We start from the raw sequence: 25551 nt of genomic DNA, 5'->3' as shown, positions 1-25551 counted from the left end.
CAATTAAAATCAATACCGTAGTTTTATCTATATCCGCTTATCGGCAATTTATACAGGCAAGACAGAAAAAACCTATGCAGCTATATTATGAATGTAAATTTTGTTTTCTTTACTATATAGGCGCATATGTTCATATTTCATTCAATAGCTAATAAGCTTATAGCTCGCGGCTTTGTTCGCGTGATAAAAAAAAAACCAGTTGTCAAATATTTAATATAGGAATTTTTATATTTCAATGCAAATAAGTGATTCAAATGCACATCATAAAATTCATAATCGTAAAAAGTACATACCTACCTGATATCACTCTCTATCCTTCAAACGTGCATGTATCAGGAACTATGTCATAATATAATAGTTCCGTTGTGACGGGAAAGAGGGACAAACAAACACACGTTCGAATTTATAATATTCTAGTATAGGAATCGTTCAGTAATCAGTTCATAGAAGATTGACGTTTTTGATTCGTTTAATTTTGATCATTTCTAGCAAGTGTAGTGGATAAAAACTTGAGTAGTTAAATAACATTTTGTCAAGTAAATAAAAATGGGTAAATAAGTACACTAAATATTACTTAGTAGTTTAATTTTAATAGTAATATAGAAAATCACATGAGAGCATCCAACAAGTCTTTGGCGATTATACAAGCTGATAATAATATTAAACTTAATTCATAAAATGGCAATACAAGATTAAATTATAGTTTACACAATCATCATACTAAAATCAATCACAGAGTTGTGCCTTTAAATACTCATTCAGGCTAGGAACAATTCAAATGCTATGTCTACAAATTATAATAAATTATTTGAAATCAATATATAAATAGAGCAGCTATGCTTTTCAAGCTCACAATGTTGTTATTTAAAATACCTACGTTCCATCTTCTCTTAAGTTGAGTAAATTAATTACATTTATTTAAAAATGATAAATGAAATTTTTTGAGTTGTTTAAAAAATATAAAATTTAGCTAATTCGCAATTTGTTTGTTATTGGAAATATTTTTTTGGCTTTGCCTATTAAATTTTGCTATGATTGTTATTTTTAAATGCCACAAAACAGGTGACAATTTTTAGAGAAGATTTCCGACTTGATATCGGAAGTGTGTAATAAAAAAAGCTCAAAGCGCTTTTCGGGCTTTCACCTCATTGTTTATTACATTGGTTTATATTATTTTAGGTTAATAGATGACGAACATGTTCTTTATTGTGAAGATATATATAATAATTAAAAAATTGATTCAACCACACTTTTATTAATCTTAATTTTCTAAAAGTTTGAAAAATTACCACCCATTTTATTGATACATGAAAAAATTGACTTGTTACAAAAATTCTAAGCTATTCCACAATATGCTTTACACCAAATTATAGACATTTTATAATAATTACATGATTTTATTACATTAATTCAATATTAAGCTTTACACCACTAATACATACGATTCAATTTCCCTAAACACCTCATACAATTACTTTTCACAACGTCATTTACAACTATAACAGTCCGCTTTGAGCTGCATACAACTAGTTACAATTATTATTATACTGAAACGGCACTAGCATTGTGTAATCTAAATTAATACTTAATGTTAACACGTGATAATCGCTAATTGCAGAATAAATTTTCAAAGGGCCTAGTAAAAGTATATGTATATTGTATGTATGCAAGAAGATATCTGTTTTTGTACTTTCGTTTTAAATGCATTCAATAACATAAAAATAATCGATCAAAAACATTTGCCTTATTAAAAAAAATGTGTCTTACATACTTATATAAGTTGGATATAAGGTGATTGTTTAAGGGAATCATAATACTAAATATTAACTACGTAATGGTAACTAATACGTAGGAGTACCTATGACGGTAATTCACGATTTATTATTTAGTGTCGAAAACTTATTCCGCTTTTGAGATTCAATGCAGATTTGTGGACAAATGGACAAATAGTCTAGTAAATGTAATTGACAATAATTATACTTTTAAAACAATCCTTTAAATCTTACTTAAAGGGGCTTATTATCTAAGGAATACTGGTAATATGCTTAAAACATATTTTGGGGAACTTTAATAATATCACATTATATCATACCTACCTATTTAAATGCTTTTTAATAAATTTAATATAATGGCAGCTGTCCGAACTTAAAATACAAACTTTATTTCTTGTAATTAAAATATTCAAACCAATATCTAAATTCTATGGTGATAAAAATGTTATGAATCATCTTGTATTGTACATTTGTTTGTGAAGTGAACAATCTCCAGTCTAGGCGTATGAAGAAAATTGAGTACCTATTGACTATTAAAAAAATGTAACAATTAAAAAATAAAATAGCAATACACAAAATAGTGGAGATTTGGACTAATATATTATGTGCATGCATATCAATAAGTATGGTGAAAAAATATTCGAACCATATACTGATAAAATTCATAAATATATACATGCAAATATATTATTAACCTAACTAAAACATTCGTAATGCTTTAGATTTCATTCAAAAAACATTTTCCCATTCTGAAATACAATAAAAATTTGGCGCAGTTTATTAGCTACAATATAAATGTATTAATATTCAATTCAATGAGATGAGATTCTAGCAAAATAATTAAAAAGACGCCGTGTTTTGACGCCTCATATCGCCTTGCGCTGTTATGCTCTTTCACCAGCATATATGAGAAATGAAAACCACAGTTTACCAATTTCTAAAGAATACTGAACAATAACAATTATTCATACGATTACAGTCTAGTCCCGTTTCCTTAACCTTCAGTGAGTGGGTAGTGTGAACTTGTCGAGGTGTGAGCTGGAGGGTCGCAACCTTGCGGCGAGTTTCGTGCGCAGTAAGGCCAGGAGAGTAGCAACCCCGTGCACGAATATCATAACTACGGCACATAGCGCTACGAAACCGAACGCTGAACCTGCGAACGAATATACATATAATATAAAATAAAAATCGTTTATTAGAGTATTTTTGTTTATTAGTCAATAAAATTTGAATGCAATAATTTTGTATATTATCACGATGGGCGCTTTATAAATATTTTAGTTTCATTGGTTTTTCAAATATACAATGGTATGGAATTTAAATGAGACTGCGCTTATCATGGAAAATGAAAGCAAATCAATTGTTTGTATAAGGATTATAAAAAAAACAAGTGTTTCTAATCATGCGCTATTGTTCATTTAATTGATAATAAATGGATAATAATCATAAGTACTAATAATGATTCAATTTTTTGTATTCTATAGATAATAAAAACAATAATGTTAAAAAGTCACGCATAATATCCATTTTATAGGCGGCTGGAGAAGATATAAAAATAGTTTGGAAAATCCAAAAGTGCACGCCTCATAATTTTTTTTAATAATTATTTATTAATTATTATTTTTGTTTATTTAATAACAATTAAACCACATCGAATCAGACCCTGAAAAATGAAAGGGTTCTATTCCTGAGCATACTCAAGCGTAAGAGAAAAAAAAAGACTCGATTAGTAAAGTATTTCGGTCGCTATCGTGTTAACAAGAAAAAGGATCCGCACATACAGACACACGGACGTCCAAGACAGAACTTTTTTAAACTGTTTTTTAACTAGTTTAAATAACAAAAATGACATCAAAAATATCATGAACGTTAAAAATAGTGTTTTTTCTTAATATGTGTGTGTATGTATTATCTTACAAGTGCAATGTATGATACATAAAGACATTTTAAGTTTGAAAAATCAGATGTTTTGCGCGAAGTGACAGTAGTACCCACCTCAACGCTTCGCTTATGAGGCGTGCAATAAACGAAACTCCCATAAACAATGGTAGCAATTTAACTCAGTAATAATGTAGCTTTTAGATGAGTTCAATTTTCGGAAAGAGTTATCCATTATAAAAATATAAAAATTAATATCTTTCATTTTTGTAATAATGTTATAAGATATAATAACATTACAAAATATACAAAGCTGTTTTTGAATCGTCTATCTTTGATTGACAAATAATTTTGCAAGGATGCAATAAAGCATTATAAAAATACGAAACAAAAAGAACATCTAGGTTGCAAATTCGATATGTTGTTATTTTATACCGTGCCGCGTCGATCAATATCAAATTTTGTTTTTATGTAGGTGTCTATTTCTTTATGAATCACAGGATACCAACGGAGCATCGTATTAATTGTTTTACTGTTTTTTTTTTAATTCTTAGAATTATTCGAAATATTTTTGATGTACGTGCTTATGGAAGAAGGTAAGGTAGGGAATTATGTTGATTAATCACCTAATCAACTGCTTAATATTAATTTTAGATCTCGAAAATTTTACTAGTTACATACAAGATGAATTTTACTACAATATATTAACCTGTACATAATTTACTTTAATGTAAATGTGTGTCAATTATTTTAGACTTAACTTTAATTAACTTTTGTCCTAAAGCTGTGATAAAGTGTACATTCTCAGAACTACGCACTAAATATATCATTTTTGATATCAACGTCAACGTCTTGCTTACCTGGCTTATTCCAATCCAACGCTGGATAAATGGCCGGCAAGCCAATCCTATCTGTTCCACCAAGCGCCCAGTACAAGGCACTAAATATCCCGTAAGTCAGTCCCGCGCCCGCACCAAACAGTGCGTGCGCGCCGCGGACCGGGTGCGCGGTGACCAGCAACTCCATGATCATGACGAGTGAGTTGCAGCCGTGCACTAGGATGTTTAGTGCGTTGATTTCGTGGATTTCTGGAATGTTAGATTAGTTAAAAATTTTGTTAAATAGATTATAGTTAAAACAATTTTCTTTTGTCATGGAAAAAAATTGCCTAGGTAGCTTTGTAAAAAAACATCCGAAATTTTTTATTTCTAAGGTTTATTTATTTAAATGCTACTTACTGGGGTCATGAACTAGGGTCCAATACACGAGAGTGATCACAAAGGCCAGATCTGTAGCAATATTGTGAGCTAGCCAGTAGACGCGGCAAATAAGAGGCGTCTTCTGGCGTCGTGGTAGAGGTATCTCTTCATCATCGCAAGCTGGAAAGCAGAAATATTAAAGATATATTTTTGTTAATTTGCTAGATCGATCTAGGTTTTCTTTTTATTGAAGTTCGATGTTTCTTTGGTATCTACGATTTTTCTTCTTTATAATTCTGATGTTTGAGTGTGATGGAAAAGATTTAATAAATAGTTAAAACTAATAGATAAATAATAAAAATTAATTTTATTTCAATAAAGATTTCATTAATCATCTCTTCTCTTCATAATTTACTCTGAATTGCAATTGACGTCACTTTACGTCAGTAAACTGTAAAATAAGTCGAAAACAAAATATACAAGCACAACAAGCCCACATAGCTCCAATTGTTATTTGTTAGCGATATTGGCTCGCACGTCAATAGGAATGAGGAACCAATAAGGATAATTGTGGCTAACGTCCCACTCGGCTAGTTTAATTGACGCGAAATGGTTTCAATCAAATGCGTCACGAGTCGAGTCTCTCCCCTGTCAGCACGCTTCATGGGGAACTGAGCTCTTCCCTGTCCCATGCGTATTGAAATGGGCATGATTGTATGAATTATTCCACCGGAAAACATTGATTTATTAGTGCGGTAGTAAAGTAGCAGTAGGAAAGGCGCTTGAAGATAGTCGTCTAATTGACAATATGAGTACGACGCGACGCACACATCGTTAACCCACAGGTTAAATACGCGCGGTCGAATTAAAAGTAAAAGCTTTATCTATCACGGTAAGCGTAATGATTGAGTTTTAGCTAATGAGTAGAAAAGTAGAGCAAATCAATGTCGAAAGCTCCGTTAGTTCGGTTCGATCAGAAGTAATGAAGGTATTAGATATTTTCTTCCCTCATTCACAAAGAGTATTGTATACGAGTTGGTTGAAGGCTGAAGCCAACGGTTGAAGCATTCGATCATCATAAAGAAGCAAGTGACATCAAAATGAATATAGAGCATGCTATGACAAAAGTCTGGGCTTATTGATATTTTATTGTAGGTATACATACATATTTTATTTTCGTCTGTTGTTTAAATGTCAAGTAATTTGATAGTCCGGGGAAAAAAGGATATCGACCTGATTCGGTTCATATCTTATCTTGTATATATATATTGTTCAAATACGAAGAAGGAATGGACGGAAAAAAAAAATTTCATAGAACAACAACAGGAGCCAAAGCCAATCAAACAAAGGTGGATTCGCGAGACAAAGCGGGCGATTAGACAATCTCTTAATGCTCATCGCACCACAACAACATGCCACACTCTTGGGGATTTTGATGAATGAAGCACGTGTTTAGGCATGCGAGATCACATTATTTCAATGGCAATAGACACACGCGACGTGCAATGAATTAATTGTCTGTGGGCTGTGGTCTTCGCGCAATTCTATGAAATGTTCAGACGAAATCACGCGAGGCGCTTGACATTGTATAACAATTAAACTATCATATTGTTGCTTTAATTGTTATCAATGATAGCGTGCTTTTGGCTATTGATTGATGGGTGCTGTTTGTTTCGTTCGAGTTTTATATTTGAGAGTAGTCCCAACGGTTTAAATGTTAGATACTCCCTATTAGACGTTTAACACCATGTACTTCGTGTTATGTACCTTCGTAATTAATCTTTTTTTATAGGTAGTGGTTATGTACCTGTTCCAGGCACTATTCATTGCGAAATTGTGTATTGTAGAAGGTACAATACTTACGTATACAGTATGTCTTTTGATTCTTGTACTTATGTACAACAGCCAGCGCCAGGCCAGCTTGTATGACTATCAGCATGTATCCCCAGTTAGTGAAATATATGAACCATTTGAAGTAATTCAGTTCTACTTTGGGCCCATCGTAGAGCCGCGGCAGCCGCTGGCAAATGAAACTTGATATGCCAATCGAGAATACTGTTAAGAATAATATCCACCTGAAATCGAAAGGACATCATTGGAATCGTAAACAAGTAAACTAGGTATATAAAAAGATAGTTTAATCATAGATGACTGAACTCAATGGTACCAAGTAGACATTATAGCATTACCTACAGTACCTACAGTTCCTTTCTTTTGTGAAATATATCATGATAGTACGAGATCCGGCTGCAGGATCAGTGCGTTCATCGGTTTTTTGCTGAAAACCGAATTTTTATGTATATTTATAATTAGGAGAATATATATCGACTAGGTTGCCAGTCAAAATTTGGCCGCAAGCATGTTTAATTAAAATTTTTCTAATCCATTTTTGGGAAAAAAATTCGTTCACTTGTTTTTTGAATAAAATGTAGTTCATCATCTTGGCAGCCTGGTGCAAACAGGTATGATTTCGATTTATTTTTACGTTCATAACGCACATTTATGAATCATATATCAAATTAAAGCTAATTTTTTTCTATTTATTATCATATATGGTTGTCTAATTAAATCCGGCCGCAAATAAGGGTTGCTTGCTCATAAAAATTATAAATATAGGATTAGTGCGTTCATCGGTTTTTTGCTGAAAACCGAATTTTTATGTAACTATATGTATTTATAATTAGGAGAATATATATCGACTAGGTTGCCAGTCAAAATTTGGCCGCAAGCATGTTTACACTCAACCTTAAATTTTCAACATCTTTAACAGCCGGCAACCCTTATTTGCGGCCGGATTTAATTAGGCAACCATATATGATAATAAATAGAAAAAAATTAGCTTTAATTTGATATATGATTCATAAATGTGCGTTATGAACGTAAAAATGAATCGAAATCATACCTGTTTGCACCAGGCTGCCAAGATGATGAACTACATTTTATTCAAAAAACAAGTGAACGAATTTTTTTCCCAAAAATTGATTAGAAAAATTTTAATTAAACATGCTTGCGGCCAAATTTTGACTGGCAACCTAGTCGATATATATTCTCCTAATTATAAATATACATAAAAATTCGGTTTTCAGCAAAAAACCGATGAACGCACTGATCCTGCGGTGGGATCTTAGACTATGATGACTGAAAACAAATTTAATATTTTGAAATTACAGTTTACGTAAACGATTTATAAGGCTCAACTAAAACATTGTGTGCAAGTTCGTTCGTTCGTTCGTTTCAGCCGTGGGACGTCCACTGCTGGACAAAGGCCTCCCTCAAGGATTTCCAGTACGACCGATCACCGGGTCGTCTGTGTAAGTTCATTTAACGAAAAATACTTCCTACAAGTTATACACAACACGAATTAACGGCATCCTAGTATTAAAATTTTTTTATTATCAATTTAACCTGTATTGTAAATTTGAGACTTACCTATAAACTAAATACAAAGTGGCCGGTCGGTGCCCCGTCTGCCACTGACTGCAAGCGAAGTGGTAGGGCGGCGAGTGCTCCAGGTTCAGGCCTCGTCTGCTGGCCTGCCACATGCGTCCCAGCATCGCTGGCTTACAGATTTTTTTCATCGCTGAAAAGGGACAAACGAAGTTTTAGTGATCTATTAATTGTTAAACCGCATTATTTGAAAAGGAGTGTATTTTTCAATTTCATTATATGTATATATATATATTTTTCGTGACAAATAGGTAGGTATCTATTAGTTAATTAAGTAATCACCAAATAATAATTTGAAAGTTGTTTTAAATAAAATAAATTTCACTTTTATACAGGTAGTTGAAATGTATTATGGAGAAGCTTGAACATTATCATTATTTTTTAATAGAACATTAAACCGCCTTCATATTTTCAGAATTAGGGAAATTTTAAATGGGAACACACGTTGCACGGACAGATCAGGCTTTCAAATAAAAACGAATCATGAATTCTAATGGTTCACCCAGTCGAAAGTTCCGAATTAACAAACACAAAAAAATAAGTAAGTAGTCTGATTGAGAAGCTCCTCGTTTTTTGTAGTCGGTTGAAAAGGAAATCATTAATTGTCTCAACATGCAATACCATACTCCAATATAATATACTTCTTCCCACAGTTTCTATTTATGTCGTACTTTATATAAATATAAATTGCAATGGAGCTGTTACATTGACCATAACTATTATTTATCCTACACAATACATATAAGGTAAAAATATTGAAAAAAAAAATTAGATTTCCAAGGTGCGTGCTTTGGTCGTCAAAATATATCAATGATAGGTTAGGTAATATACTACAGAATATACAAAAGGCTATGTATTAAATAAATAAGCTATGTATTTAAGTATTAAAGTCAGGCTAAATATATTTTATTCATGTTCCTTCCGGTGAAATCCGAATGTGATCAACTTTTTCTAAACCAAAGATTAAATCACGGATTGTAAACAAAGCAACAAGAAAGTGATTAGTCAATATCAAAATCTTCATTGTAATCAAAGTATCTCATTTTATATACCGTTATTTTATATTCTGCAGATAAAATCTTGGATGGCGACAAGGCTCTCGCCACTTCAAACTTCGAACAGTCAAAAGCGATTTAAACAACCGTTTTTTTATATGAGTAGGTATCTATAATTTATTTTAATTCCGAAATGCATTTTTTATTTCGTTTTTAAGTGTATGTACATTATCACAGTATGGGTTTCGCGAATGAAGAAGGATGAATCAATAAAATCATTCAGCTAATCAAAACTAAGGTAACGGCACCAGTCGTGGACAAGCATCCAGTAATGGACAAAATAAATATTAAATTTAAATATTAAGACCAAAATTAACGTTATATAATTTGGCAATACCTAAAATAAAAGTTTGGTTCATAAGCTATCAAAATACGACATTTCATCTTATTCGGCCAAAATGTTTGAAGATGGCAGAACGTTATGTTTAGTTGCTGCGACTCGTTTCGAAGAAATCCGTTTTTACTAAGAAAATCCTTAAGGAAGTGAGGACACAATTTTGGTTATAAGAATTTTTGTATAAATGTCAGCAAAATTTGATATTACTTTTATTTATAGTAGTTAAGTGTACGAAATATTACACGATTTAGTATAATGATAGGTTATGTTGTTTAAATAAAATTCATCAGTGTCCATAACTGGATTTAATTCTATGGATATATCCATTTATGGACATATGTCGAAAATAAACTTTTTTTTAAGTTATTAATTACATGCGCTTTTCTGTATTGTCTTTTCTTTCTGATTAATAATATACCTATCACGACCATTTCAAACAAAGGATTCCAATATTGTACAACAATTGTCCATGACTGGATTTGCTTTGGTTCCTATAATGGACATTGATATTTTTTGTTAAAATTACACTAATGGGTCCAACAACATAATATCTAATAGAGAGATCTAGAGAGTTCTCTGATGAACTCTTTGGATCGTTGTCTGCTGCTAAATTCCACCACCATATAGCACACACGCTTAAATTTCATCCACACCATCTTGACAACAGTTTAAAAAAAGCTTTTTGCCTCGTGCTACAATTTGGAATCCATATCGATGGACCGATCAGATTAAGGCTGCTGGCGGATTCAGATTGGCGATTCACTTCACGAGTGTAGCGGAATGCCAGGAAACAGAGAGATATGGCGGAACATCGTGACGCGGGTAACATCTACCCCCCTAGAGTGATATGACGAAGAAGAAGAAGTCCCAAAATGGATGGAATGGCAGTACTTTTTTTAGTTATATTTTTCATCCCTGACTTAAAAAAAACCATATTGGTGTTTCTTAACGGACATAACTCGTATTTAACGATGCATTTGTCCAATTTTTGCCTAGAAAATGGAAATTAAGACTGTTTTAAATATTATAAGTATGCAAAATAATTAATAAGTACTATTTTTTATAAATACATCCCCGATTTATTGTATTCCAATCATCATTTTCAAGATTCTATTGATAACTATAAGTCTTCTCCAATTGTAAATATCTGGAGAAACGATATTAGGTACAGTCCATAAATGGGTGTTCATAACTGGATGTTGTCCAAAACTGGGTGTCCATCATTAGATTTTTCACTGTCCAACACTGGTGCAAAAAAGTGGTTTTTTAATTTATAAATAACTTCATTATTTATGCATTGTAATCATTTTTCTAACATTGGTTACGTTAAACTAACATTGAACTAAAGGTATAACTAAACAATATCCAATAAAGTTAAAAAACCTACGAGAAATTTGCAAAAAACTTCAATTTTTTCCTTAATCTGTACAAGACTGGTGCCGTTACGTTACTATGCGGCGAGATAACGGCATAGATACAATGTCCTCCTTCATTAAATACGAGCCAATTAAATCAGATTACTTTTCTCATGAGTACGAGATTGTCAAGGCTCGGGGTTAACTTGAAAGTGACCTTTGAATCATTCTATCTTTGAGCACATGCCAGACGAATTGCTCATTTCATTGTAGGTACCTTTAGTGGTCTCGCTTTTAAGTCTAGCGATACCTATTCTTGTTCAATTCGATGTCACAGAAATATGTAGCTTCGCATTATATAGGATAGGTACCTACATAATATTATTTGATAGCCAAGATTAGAAGTGAAATATTACATAACATTCAGACAATATTTTATAATAAGGAAAAATATAAATGACTGTAAACTTTTATGTTTACATAATACACACATTACATAAATACAATTATTAATATAATACAAATTACAATAAAATGCATATCGCGCACGCTTAATTAAAATATATGTGGTGAATGATCAATAAATAATTATTAATATTTATGTCGTAACTACTATTACGAATTTAAAGGAATATTATTTTAGAGGAAATACTGTTGTTTCCTCCCTTTCCTTAGCATATTAATTTATTCCTAAAAATATAATGTAATAAATAATAATATCTTTTTATATTGCTCGCGTGCAACTACCGTGTAAATTGCAGTCAATGGCACGTATTAGATTTATAGTTTACAATTTTTTAATAACCCACAAACGATTTACAATGTCACGTGGAAGCGAGTTCAATAGATATAGCATTGACGAGCGGATGCTGCGCGGTTATACATTGCGATGATAGTTATTGTACATTCGCTATAAAAGAAACACAATAGTCACTTGTTGGGAGACGAGTAAATCATAAAACTGACAGCTCCCCTGTTTGCTGCTTTCCTGGTCTCTGAGCTAAGAATGGACTGACTAGAGATATCGATTTATTTTCAAAAAATAGCTCCATATTAATGGTATGAAAGAGTAGTATATAGTCCGCCAAAAGTCTTCGCAAGAAATTTTAGAATATTATAGGCACCTTTCTCTCTTCAGTGCATTAAAGATGCATCTCATTGATTCTAATTTTAATGGATCCATTTTAAAATACGCATGTCTATTGTCCATGGCATAAACATGTTATTGTATCTTTTGCTATGACACTTAAATCATTGACGCAACCAGAAAATATTTAAGCATGGATTGTTACCAAAACAAATGTATAGAGTTTAATTGTATCATAAAAGTTGATTGATGGTCGAGACAGTTCAAGTGGTCGCCAATGTTTGATCAGCTACTAATAATTGAAAACTGTTGTCAAGCGGAGATATCAAAGGCCACCTGCATACCCAGCTGGTATCAGATGTAATGAAGATGCAATTAGTATGCAAACAACCTTATTAAACCATGCGAAACAATCGTAATCGTTAATCAACTAATTTAAAGATCGAGGATCGGAGCTGATTCATTATTGATTTACGGTGATAATGCCGCGGAAGGTTAGTATGTAGGTAATAGAAAATTTTAATTGAAAACATGATTATATTCATAACATGATTGTATATGAAATATATGTGTACATAGCAATTTGTTTTGTTTGTAGAATTTAAAGCGCAAATGTAAAGTGATAGACTGGGGTAGAAGCCTTTGAAAATAATGAAAAGATAAAAAAAATCGCAGTCGGATGAAACCCATTAGAAAAGGAGAAGAATATGATAAAAATGTAAGGAAAAATAAATTACGGTCAATCCGAGTTCGGGAAGCGGGAGGGGGGAGCTTTAAAGAGAAAAAAATGGTTTCTCTCGATTTCCGACAAAACTACAAGTCCTATAGAAAAAAGTTCAATGGCAAAGTTGTAGGTAATTAAAAGTTCTACAACTTTTGTATTCACAATTTTTTCACATAACCTAAAAATTTAGGTGAAAAATTCAAAAAACCAAGTTTTTGGTCTTTTATTTCTATCTACTTCAAAATTTATTTTTTTTCTACGAAATTTGGTGGAAACTTACTTTATTATGTCCCAAATACACTGTAATTTATTTGATTGAAAATATTTATTTTTTCGCCTTATTTTGAATTAATACCAAAAAAATAACCTAATTTTCAATCGAAAAGTCACCCGTCAAAATATCAGCTTTTTTCAAAAACTTGGGGTGCCTTTTATTCATTGAAATCTCTACTTTCATATGGTGTAAAAAAAATAAACACCACCATAGTAAATGTTCTCAGGAAATGCATACAAACAGTCTGAAAATTAGCTTTTACTAAATCAGGCACACTTCTTGAACTCTATATCTTCTCTTGTATCGGCTTTTCGGTAATATTTCAAAAGAAAAATAATTATCTGTTCTAAGTTTAATATTTTACAGCATATTCAAAAGCAAAATGATGTCGATAAAAACATTTCAGGTAGTTCGAGAAGTGTGTCTGATTTAGTAAAAGCTAATTTTCAGACTGTTTGTATGCATTTCCTGAGAACATTTACTATGGCGGTGTTTATTTTTTTTACACCATATGAAAGTAGAGATTTCAATGAATAAAAGGCACCCCAAGTTTTTGAAAAAAGCTGATATTTTGACGGGTGACTTTTCGATTGAAAATTAGGTTGTTTTTTTGGTATTAATTCAAAATAAGGCGAAAAAATAAATATTTTCAATCATATAAATTACAGTGTATTTGGGACATAATAAAGTAAGTTTCCACCAAATTTCGTAGAAAAAAAATAAATTTTGAAGTAGATAGAAATAAAAGACCAAAAACTTGGTTTTTTGAATTTTTCACCTAAATTTTTAGGTTATGTGAAAAAATTGTGAATACAAAAGTTGTAGAACTTTTAATTACCTACAACTTTGCCATTGAACTTTTTTCTATAGGACTTGTAGTTTTGTCGGAAATCGAGAGAAACCATTTTTTTCTCTTAAAAGCTCCCCCCTCCCGCTTCCCGAACTCGGATTGACCGTAATTTATTTTTCCTTACATTTTTATCATATTCCCCTCCTTTTCTAATGGGTTTCATCCGACTGCGATTTTTTTTTGTTTCAAAAATTATCTTCTCTAGTCTATGAGTGTTTAAAATGTAATCAAGTTACAAGAATTTTCTTACGTGTAAAAATTTTCATAGTACCTAATGAGGACATTGTTTTAATGAAGTTTATAATAATTTTGACAATCATAAGCACAATAGAATATTTTAATTAATCCGAAATTTTGTGTCAGTGTTTCGGGTCATTTGTAACAGTATGGCGGTTCTACAGGGGTCTTAGTACGCAATGACAAAAAGAAAAATGATGGTCAGAACGCTGATACCGGATACCTTAGGATACTGTAATATTTTATATTAGAGAATCTTAACATAAAATATTATAGTATCTTCACCGTGTGTGCCGCGCTTTATGGTTCATTCTTATTAATTTAAACGATTTAGAAATAGATAATTTGTAGAATTTTTTCTTAAAAACAAACAAACGTGAAAACACGTTTCCTTTTTGATAAGGCAAGAGTTCGAAAGACTCTGAAATTCGTATTACGAAACCTAAGGACTTGAATCATAAGCGTATTCATTATGAAGTCAAAAGTACATGAAAATTCAGAGATTTTCAGTCATAAAAACCACTAACACCGTTGTAATGAGCACGCCGACTCTGTTTACAAATAAAACGCTGTGCACACCTCCATTGCAATGTTACAGGGTGATAATCAATAACAGCTCTGACTTTTGATGCGCTTAATGTGATGGCCCCATGTGCAAATGCTCATTTAGAGGACCGTATGATAATGCTAATGCTAATTTTATATTCATATCAAATTAATTGGAAAAATATTTCATACTTACATATTTAACATTGAAGAAAGATTGTGTGACACAGGCACCTACTCAAAGGGATGATGTTATTTTTTATAATTTATTGAATCTAAGTACTAACAGTACGTATGTAGTCGTAATTTTAAATGCGTCAATTCATTATTAAATGACGTGTTTGACTAAGGTAAAGAGGACATTTTATAGGAAAAGTAATAGAATAACGATTAGATACCTAATGCTGTGCTGCATGAAAATTAAGTTTCCCTGTATTGTTATAACGTACAGGATAGGTAAATATTATAGCAATGAATTTATTTCTATGACCGCTTAGCAAAACAGATCGTGTTTTGTTTTAAAAATAAGAGATTATATTGTGCAAAGTAAGCGGTCAGTAAGTCCAAGTGTAACTTACATAGATCCAATTTCGGGAGCCTCATCTTTCTCGCGAAGCGTCGGACACGTGTACATTTAAACGACGTCGTGATGAAGTAGCACTTTATTTTAGCGTTATCGAAAACGAAACCTCAGATTTCCGAGTTGTTTTTAAAATGAAATGATACATTAATGCTTGGTACGCATGCGCGCGCTGGCGGCACACTGCGGCACCTTGCTCCCCGCTAATGTCAATATCCCGCTTCATTTGTCGACAATTATTATGCTGTACATCGCCAGTTTTGTATCGTAAATAAGACAATTGGATTTTTAACGGTCTATAATGTCAATGTGTCTCAATAATATGGACAAATGCGTTTCTAATTTGGAACAATTGACGCGACCGCAAATCTGGACCCACGGCCACGAGCCACTTAGTAGATAAATTTTTTAAATATAAAATATCAATACTATTTACGAACGTCTAACGTAACGTAGAATATTTATTTATTTTATTTCATTTATTTATTTATTACACTTTTCTATGCTAGTTAATAATACAAATTACTTAAAAGTTAAAAGTTAAAACTAAAACTTATATAGCTAGACTAGCACAGAGGGCGGCCTTATCACTAAAGAGTGATTTCTTCCAGGTATATTAATATTTAATTTGTTTAGATTGAATTTATTGAAAATATTGTACCTACTGCAAATAGCGAACTATGTAGGTATAATGAAAATATTTTTTCCGATTAAGCAGAAAAAAATTTATGAATTTTTTTTTAAAAGTTCTATAAGAAGCACGCATTTTTTTAGTATTTATGATACCATCAGTTCTAAAAGTCATTACAGAATTGAGAATACTATTTAAAGTAGGTATAAATTTTTAATCACATAATAATCAAGGCTAAACATATTTTTTGTACCTAATATCTTCGAAAAGATTGTTGGTTCTAAAATAGACAATTTGATTTATAGAAATATTTTTTCAAGTACAAATTTCGTTTTTTCAAAAAAAAATTGTATACCTACTTAAAAATATAAAGACAAACGTCATCACTAAGCATGGTGACCGTGAACTACAGATGTGTTGGAGGGTTGAGGCTTGAGCAGTAAATTGTACCTTGAAAGTACCTACGTATTTTTTATTCCCCCTGTTCTAAAATTTGGCACATACCTACAAAACTTTATATGCTAGAAATATTTCTCGAAGAAATATTTTTCGGTGTCCAACTTATTCTGTAACTTGCTGCAATTTAATTACTTAAAGTTAATGAGTAACCATAATTTGAAAAATGAAGATACCTATTACCATTTTTTAACCCTTGGAAGGTCGCCATAGATCAACCCTCCAACGGGTCCGCAGTTCACGGTCACCATGCGTAATGATACGTTTCTTTTTTATTTCACAACCATTTAATAAATTAATTATTAGTTCGGAGGAAATTTGCAACTGGCTCGTGGACCAAAAGAACATAAAAAATAAACTTCTAGAATTAAAATATTATGTATAGAGGTATTGATAATTATTGATAATACGCTTATGTTAGGGACGTAATCATTGAACCAATTTTCAGCCCGGAAGAATTTGCGCTTGTCTCACGAACCATTTCATTTATATGTTTGCAAATTTTGTTTCCTTAATTTTCCTCATCAATAGCAAAAATTCGAATAATTTTTTAAAGATAGTTAAGGAAATGTAAAAAGCTTATTTATCACATATATGTAATTGAAGTTCATATGAAATAATTCCTGTAGTTTTGAAGTTGGTAGTAGGTTCTATCAAAATAAACCTATGATTTTTTTTGTTACGTATTAATTTTAGATTTAAACATTATAATGTTTGTATATATATAAAATTAATATATTAATGTATGTTACTTAAAAAATATGTAAAAATTAAAATATAAGTACCAACCTTTTCAAACAACTGGACCGTACAAGTGGACTGTACACTTAATTTTTGACTCGAAATATACATTAAATGTTTTAAGCGAAATAATACGAAATGTAGGCCATAATATATTATTATTTACATAAAAAAAAATACAATATTAAATAACACAAACTTACCTGGGTCATTTGTATCCGTCGGAACTAGCACATCCTGTTTGCACATTTTAAAACTGAGTCTATTTTTTTAATATTTATTCCTTAAATTTCGTTCTTAAATTTTAGTTCCTTATTTGAAATACGTTCCCGGGCTTACGTCCACAGAGGCCGTGCCATAGATTATACACTGCTATACAGGTTCGAACACTACCGCCCGGCTGTCTGCCGGTGACAAAGCGCGCCGCGTAGTGCACCCGCCTCTTCTACTAATTGACGATACATTCATATAAATACGTTTAACGTTTGTCATGTTTGTTTATTTAATCTGTGGCGCTTGTTTTTTGAAATTTTTTGTTTTAATTAGCAATGGATGCATTTGATAGATTTTGTACACATAATCACATCTACTGTGTAGGTAGGTACTACGTCGATATCTTTATTGTGCAATAATATCGGTTTATTATTATTTATTTTTTATTATTATTAATTAATTTTAGATTTAAGGTTAATTAAATTTTGGGAAATGCTTCCACATTATATTATATAAGTTTGAAATGGGGTGCAAGATTTATCCACTTTAAAATGGCAACACTGGTGGCAGAAAAAAAAACAAAATGCGCGGCAACTGAAAAAAAAAAAAGTACTAAAATAGATTCAAACTCAGATTTGTGCATTTAATAATTGTTTTTTAATCCAGTTATCAATAATTTCAATTTGTAGATACTTTTAAAAATTACGGCTAACAAGAAGCTAACAAGATGAGCAAAGACTTTCAAGTGTTCAATGAAACTGTATCAAGGCAAACAAACCCATTGGATGTAAGTTGTTTAGTTTTATCGTCTATTGAGGTATAAACCAGGTGCTTGTAGACCCCACCCCCGAATGACGCCATGTGAGGCGATCGTTTCTTGTAAATCGTGCCACGTGCCGGGGTTGAAATGGCCATTCATAAAGTGGACCTTATTTGTATTTTGTTTACGAGTAATTTCTATTGAATTGTTTCGTTTCAAAATCGAAGTAAGGCACTTTAGGTTAAATCTCCTGTTTTACTGATTCACGTACAGGTCATGAAACTTCGCACTAGATGGAATAATATTGATTCTAAAGCAAACCTAGAAAAATATTAGGAAAAATAATGATGTAGGTACCCATTATATTATATTTATGAGGATAAAAAACTAAACTTTTTGAAATAAATAGCTTGATGTTTTTTTAAACGACTTTTTGTCTCATAGTACCTTGTGTATTTATCGATATTCGTAACGAATAACGATAATAATATTATGTGCGTGAAAAAAATTTTTTTTATTGTTCCGATTACTTATTTATATATTTTTATAAAAATTATAGGTACCTAGATAAGCTATGAAAAAATCTTGGATTTTTTTTTAATTTCTTCACTAAGTAATGTAAAAAATCTATGCATGCGTAGGTAGTGTTAAAACTAACAAACAAAAAATATTTATTTTTTATTAACTATTACAGAATTGAATTGGTCATGGCTAAATTCTGTTGAGAAGGTGCGGCGGACTGTAGACATCTACATGTTCGTATCTTCGGTTTCCAGTTGCCACTGAAAATAGTAAGTACAAACTATGGACATAGGTACATAAATAATAATTCTAAAACTATACTGTTGAACTTAAATATATTCTACAAGCTGAATTTGGAAGACAGTTATGTCATTAACATAAGCAATAAATTCGACTTTTAGTAATTTTGTGTTACATATATGTATATGGGATACTTAATTGTTGTGAGGAACTGTTTAAAGTATTATTAAATAAAAATATAAAATGTTCGTTATATTCTATTGTGTTATTTTTGAAAATACAATTAACAAACGTCGTTCGTCGTTTTCAATCTCCGCTCTGAGCTTGAAAGGCAATTATAGGAATAACTTTTTAGAGAAATGTAGTCAGATAAGTAAAAGACTCGAATTTATTTGTAATGACAATTATAAACCAGCGCCCTGGCTTCTCCCGTGGTACATATAATTTAGCCTGTAGCAACGGTGAAATAATTTTGAAATCGGTGCCTTCCTGTGTAATGTTCCACAGTAAGGCTAAGTACCTAAGTGAATTAAAAAACTCATCAGTTTCATATTATTAGTAGAAGTAAGTATAGGTACATATATATAAATGTCGATTTAATTTTAGTGTAACGTCGTCCCTAGTCGATAATGCAGCATGACATGCCACTTGCGTTATGTGGTGTCATGCATGAATTATCGGGTTATCGATTTAAATGAATGACATAGGTACAAACTACGTGCTGGTAGCTGGTTTTTGGCTTTATATTTTCTATCCTGCAGTTGACTAGTTGTTAGACTGATGTGCAGCACGAACGTTTAGATCGGTTGCTGTCATGAAAAAGCTTAGTGGGTTCCATGCATTGTATTCGATTACTCAAGCTGGACGCGAACTGTAAAAAGATGCATAATTTGATGTTTTAAGACTGTCATGCAGCATGGTCATTCACATCTTTACACTAAAATTAAATTGACATTTCTATACTTCTATACTAGTCAAGAAGCTTATATCTAATACTAACTTGCCAAGTTAGGTGTGAAAGGGATAAAAAAACATACATAGTAGGGGAGCCCAGGATGCTAAATGTGGATTTACTCGAGCGTCACGGGAACCTATTAGAATTGGTAGATTAGACCATAGCGAGAAAAAAAGGTCCTATAATGTTTTCACTTTTAGCGGTGGGGAAGGGTTTTTTGATTTTTTTTAATTTAAAAAAGAAAAAAATTGGCTTGGAAATACTCAAGCGCGTTAGATATTGATATTTTGCATGCTCCAGGACGTCACTGAAAAAAAGTATACGTTAATCTGACGATTTAAGTGGCGATTTAATCGCTATGAAGAAAGGGTAAAAAATTAAAGTAATATTATTCGAGCGCGTCAGATTAATATATGGGGGGGTTAATTACAATATAAGAAGTCCCCATTTCGCTAATCTGACGATTCGAGCTCAACCTTATTTATGGATTATTCAAATTTTCCAGCGGGGCCCCTGAGCGCACCCACCAACCATAACTGCTCATATTGACTAGAGGTACTAATGAATAGCTAAGGTACCGTCCCTTATAGTAATCTGACGCGCTCGAGTAAATCCCAAAATCCCCTCTTGGCCTCCCCTACTAACAGGCGTCATTCAAGGTCATAATTTCTTGTTACAAGTTAATGTTCATACTGAAATCTCCAGTGTATTAGATATAAGCTTCTTGATACTAGTAATATAAAGCTGAAGAGAGGGATTTCTTATAGTCTAATTCATATTTGTGGGAAATTCCAGACTGTGGCAGCTATCTAAAAAATCTGGGTGTGTATATATTTTACTGATTTCTATTTTCAATAGACTATAATAATTAAACGATTTAGCACCTGTACATAATATAAAGTTAGCACCTTCACAAACTACCTAAGCTTAGATATTATTAAGACGTGTTATGAAACTAATGATAATTATTCTAAAAAAAACGAAACGATACTTAAAATTATAAAGATTCCGATTTGAAAAGATATTTCACTGTTTCCATCTATCGAGGAAGGCTATAGTAGCTATATATCATCACACTAAGACCATAGGAGCAGAGCAATGCGGGTAAAACCGAGGGGCACAGCTGGTGCATAGTGCAACAAATTAATAAAAGTAATTGTAAAAATGGTGAGGCTAGAGAAATGGATCTACATTTTAAAGGGTAGATATATTTAGAATTTGTAGTAAATTACGTACGGATAACAAAAATATAAATGCAGTAAGATTAAATCTTAATTTATCTTAAGCCAATTTAGAATCAAACCAAACAACGCATTGTATAAGTAGGTTAATCCTGCTTTCCTGTAATTAAGCTGAAGTAAGTACATAATAGGTTTATGGTATAACTCTTTACAAAGTACAGGAGTAAAATTTACCTAATTATATAGCAAAATAGAAAAACTTAAAAAAAATACAATAATGGACCAATACTGAAAAGAAATACATGTGCAAAATATCCGTATTCTATTATGTATTATCCAAAATCAGTATAATATGAATGGCTGTATATGAATAATTAGCTTCAATCGAAAGATCGAAATCGAAAAAATACAAAAAAAAATATATAAGTATATTCGAGGTTAAAAGAAATTTTTTTTTACCGATGACCTTAAATTTTTTCGAATTACCCCAAATTACGGAAAATTTTGAAAGGAAATTTTTTGTTGCAACAAATAACTTGTCATAATATGAGAGTCATAAGCTTACGTTTAGATATTATATCAGATGATATTATACTACTACATCTATCTATACTAATATGTATTATAAAACGGAAAGGTTTGTATGTATGTATGTATGATTTTCACGCATAAACTACGAGACCGATTTTGATGAAATTTGGCACAGATAAATAATGAATGAATGAATGAATGAAAAATTCTTTATTGCACATTAAATACAGGATTAGAAACTAAGAGCTATACAAGTAGTAACATGTACAGAGGGCGGTCTTATCGCTGTAAGCGATTTCTGCCAGACCCTGTTTAGACCCTGAGAAAAAACATAGGCTACCTTTTATTTCGAAATATGTACCTACCACGGGCGAAGCCGGGGCAGACCGCTAGTAGATTATATTCTAAGATTATATTATTACTAGCGTCTTTTGCCATTTTCTGGGCCTTTATTAATTGAATATATTTTTATTAATTACATAGGATTTTTATAAGATTTTTTCAAATATAGATTGCTTTTATTCTAATTCTAATGTTTCATTTTGCTAGCGGTGCTACTTTCTGAGATAACCATAATGTGTAGTCATCATTAATTATTTAATTTATATGTTAATAATTATTCAATATTCGTAAAAGGCAACCTTAGCAACTCTACTGGGAATGCTTTCCTAATGAAAATACAATCAAATATGATAGGCGGTTACGACGTCAGTCCACCCTATGTATAAATATGGCGACCCCAGAATATGGTATTGGATGTTGAAGTACCAACTTGACCTGTTTTCACGGAAAGTCTTGTCGCTTCGTAAACTTGTAATCCACATGTCACCGCTTGAAACGACCTATTCAACTGTATTTTTATATTTTTGGTTGTTTTTTTTACAGACTTAACCCATTGACCACCGTAAGCCCCGATCGGGGCGCGACACAATAGATTTTCTATTGTGTCTGTGATTCCGAGGACTGATGGATTAAATTGATATTTTTACCAGTTTTATGCAAGGTGGTGAACATCAGGTGGCCCACCAGTCCACTTGCTCTGCTATAAAGTGTTTATGTCTATTCAGATTAAAAATTGGTAATGAAGGTGTTTTGAAGTTGTCAGGGAAATTTAAGTCATCGTTAATGAAAGAAAAGATAAATTATCTTACAAAATAATTAGGTACTATTTTTTCTGGCGATAATAATGAGTAGTATATCAATATCGGAATAAATTTCAGATTTAGGAGGTGTCTCAATACTTAAAATTTTCCATAGTAATCCATGACACACCTCGTACAATTATAATCAACTTACTTATGTCAGGAATGGTTTTCCTTAAATATGAGAGTAGATTATAATTCTTTAGTAAGTAATTTCATACGCTAACCAGTTAACCACATATCCTTATAAAAGAAATATTCAAAATATCCGTAGCAATAAATCGGGTGACCCGACGACGCGGCGCCTAAGCCCCAGTCACCCCACTTACCATGACACCATCTTGCCCTTGTTTCTATTACGTCATTCGAGTAAAACGAACCTTCATTTCGGTCTGTAATTAAGACCTTAATTACCCGCGTTTTCAGCTTTAATATTAATACAAAATATGCCGACGACTTTTCTTAATTTGCCCGAAATTTACTATATGGCTGTTCATATATAAATGTAAAGTACACGGTCAAAATTTTCAGTGTCTGAAGAAAGTTTTAATTCTTTACAAGTTACACTTTGTTATACTTATACATGTGTTGGGTGAGTAATTTGATTCTCAACATGTTCTAATATAATGAGTTGAGGGAAAAGCCCAACTGAAAATTACTTTCAGTTGGGTTAGGAAACTCATTTATTATGAACATTTCGTGTTATTATTTGAAATATGATGTTCATCCTACCGTTACAATTTTGGAGAATTGTTTTAATATAAGTAAAATGGAAAATTATGACTTTACAGTTAGGGATAGCTACTCGTAAGTCGTAACTGAGGAGAAACAAACAATTCAACTCAATTACTATTAATGAAAGTTTGTTAGGTAGGAAGTAGTTAGTGTACGTTACTTAAACCTAATATTGAAATTGAACTAAGAAAGCTCGAATATTCTTATATTTATATGCTACCATATACTGTTCCTGATTCAAATAGATAGCCGCAAAAATACTAATTTAGAAGCTATACTGTTCTTGAGTGACGTATATTTTATAGTTTTAGCCCAGTTCAGGCAGGCAAAACGTGGGCGAGCGGCTAGTATTACATCCACATTATGCAGAGTTAATACCCTTATCTCAGGACAAGGAGATTATTAGAAGAGTTAATAGGGCGGCGACGGAATACTGAGATCGGAGGCGTAAGTCAATTACTTCATACGATTACGACCTTATAAGGTTTTTAGTGACATCAGATTGGGTTATGTAACATTAATTTAATCTAGTGGTTACTGTTTATGGATCAGATAATGGATGTAACAGCTTGGAGGAGCGTGTACTTGTATACTCCCGTGTAGTTACGTTAGTGTAAATTTTATTGCAATTTACGATTAGTCATTATGTCTGAAAATCTTTATTTCGAATTCGAAATGTTACCGCTAACTGATATTATTAAATTTAACTTTATAGCATTACTAGCTGTTGCCCGCGACTTCGTCCGCGATTCGGTCGTTTTTCGTCATTCGTCGTTTAAAAAAAATACGTGACACTTTATTTTTGAATGTTCTTAATTGTCTCTTATAAAATTTAACTACATTAAAATTGAATACTCTGATAAGAAAATCTTAAAATCATCGAAAATCATAGACATCGAATATCTGAGGAAAACATGAATGAATGTGATTTAATCCATCAGTCCTCGGAATCACAGACACAATAGATAATCTATTGTGTCGTGGCCCGATCGGGGCTTACGGTGGTCAATGGGTTAAATTCTACATTTCTTAGTAATTAAAATAATAATCTAAATTAAATGTAGATTAACAGTTTGAGAGCACCATTATAGAATATGTACCTAAGTAATAAATTACGTTAGTTTACATAGTAACTTTACTAAAAACACGATGACTTTCTTTCGCGCTCGGTACCACAAACTAAACATGTTTGTGGTACGTGGCCCGCGTCTCTTTACCCCCCACGAGTTCCCCTCCGTTGCTATGCGAAAATACATTCGTCGCCCTACTGTAGGAAAAATTGTAATACTGTGGCCTGGGCGTTATAACACGCTCAGGGAATTCCTGAGTGCTGATAGACTTCCGTCTATCGGCATTTATACCAATTTTATATTAATATCACCATCTCGAGGAAAAGCTTCTAATGTCGATTTAAAACGCATATATACGGATTAACCTGATGAATTAACATGTTCTAAAATTGTGAAATGAGTTCAGTTTTAAATTCGAGAAATATTGATTTCTTGTATTCGATTATTCGTCGTAGTCGAATACAAAATATATTTAAAGAAACTTAGGTTGGCCTTCAGGCAAAAGGGATCCTATCAAATGATAAACTTGACCTTGTATCTTAAAAGTAAGAATGAAAGGAGCATCTGATAATTGTTGAGCACCAAAGGATCATTTAAAACGCAATACTATAAGAGCTAATATTGTCTAAGAACTGTTTAGATTGCACATGTTCCTCTAAAACTTAAAAGTAGTGATTTCAAAGGTTCCGGCGTATCTTCAAACGAAAGCCGACTCCTTACTCCACTTTAAAGCATTACAAAAAGAACATACTACGTTAATATCGCCTATACAGAAGATGATCTGTAATCAATTGTGAGGTTATAAGCAAACCCACTTTTATATTATTTTGTCGGACCACACCACCGAATTTGTAGATTGATCTTCTATGTTTACCTCTAAGTCATTAAGACTATGTCGAAATCTGTCTGCAGTAAGACGGGCCTCTCGCTATTCGTCCGTTTAAAGAGACCAATAGTTTCAATTCTTAATCTTTCATTAAACAAACTTATTAATCGTTCTTGTCTCAAATAATGGTAATATTCGCGTCCCTAC

General features: G+C 32.0%; 2 protein-coding genes across 5 annotated transcripts in view; one reads left to right on the top strand and one right to left on the bottom strand.

Moving 5' to 3' along the window:
* Positions 1 to 868: 868 nt before the first annotated feature.
* Positions 869 to 17580, bottom strand: LOC149487963 (protein rolling stone-like). Of its 2 annotated transcripts, none has more exons than XM_089696704.1 (6): positions 17373 to 17580; positions 8279 to 8429; positions 6713 to 6924; positions 4889 to 5029; positions 4511 to 4738; positions 869 to 2925 (listed from the first exon to the last, which is right to left on the bottom strand). In XM_089696704.1, exons 1-6 carry the CDS (start codon positions 17416 to 17418, stop codon positions 2774 to 2776), a joined length of 930 nt encoding a protein of 309 aa, XP_089552830.1. In that variant the 5' UTR covers positions 17419 to 17580; the 3' UTR covers positions 869 to 2773. The 2 variants fall into 2 exon arrangements, with proteins under 2 accessions (XP_089552830.1, XP_089552831.1); XM_089696705.1 differs by lacking the exon at positions 17373 to 17580 and adding an exon at positions 15340 to 15578.
* The window catches only part of Ca-Ma2d (Ca[2+] channel Muscle-specific alpha2/delta subunit), a 44077-nt gene continuing 26951 nt past the window's right edge, over positions 8426 to 25551 (top strand). The window contains exons 1-4 of one of the 3 annotated variants that reach the window (XM_089696699.1): positions 8426 to 8547; positions 8712 to 8837; positions 9369 to 9453; positions 18837 to 18933. The gene's annotated coding sequence lies outside the window, so the exon portion shown is untranslated. The remainder of the gene's footprint in view (positions 8548 to 8711; positions 8838 to 9368; positions 9454 to 18836; positions 18934 to 25551) is intronic. The other 2 variants (XM_089696700.1, XM_089696701.1) reach the window with 2 other exon arrangements.

The sequence above is a fragment of the Colias philodice genome, chromosome 6 (assembly GCF_061535455.1).
Source record: "Colias philodice isolate Cphi_HAF_F1 chromosome 6, ilColPhil1 Martin Lab GWU primary, whole genome shotgun sequence".
In the NCBI taxonomy this organism is placed as follows: domain Eukaryota; kingdom Metazoa; phylum Arthropoda; class Insecta; order Lepidoptera; family Pieridae; genus Colias; species Colias philodice.
The sequence above is the reverse complement of the archived record's forward strand: the minus strand, read 5'-3'. Positions and strand labels throughout refer to the sequence as shown.

Coding starts and splice junctions, on each gene's coding strand:
- LOC149487963 (XM_089696704.1), bottom strand. CDS start 17,418: ATGTGCAAACAGGATGTGCTAGTTCCGACGGATACAAATGACCCAG. Junction 8,430..17,372: donor GACGGATACAAATGACCCAG/GTAAGTTTGTGT, acceptor GTCCCTTTTCAG/CGATGAAAAAAATCTGTAAG. Junction 5,030..6,712: donor TCAAAAGACATACTGTATAC/GTAAGTATTGTA, acceptor TCTGCTTTCCAG/CTTGCGATGATGAAGAGATA.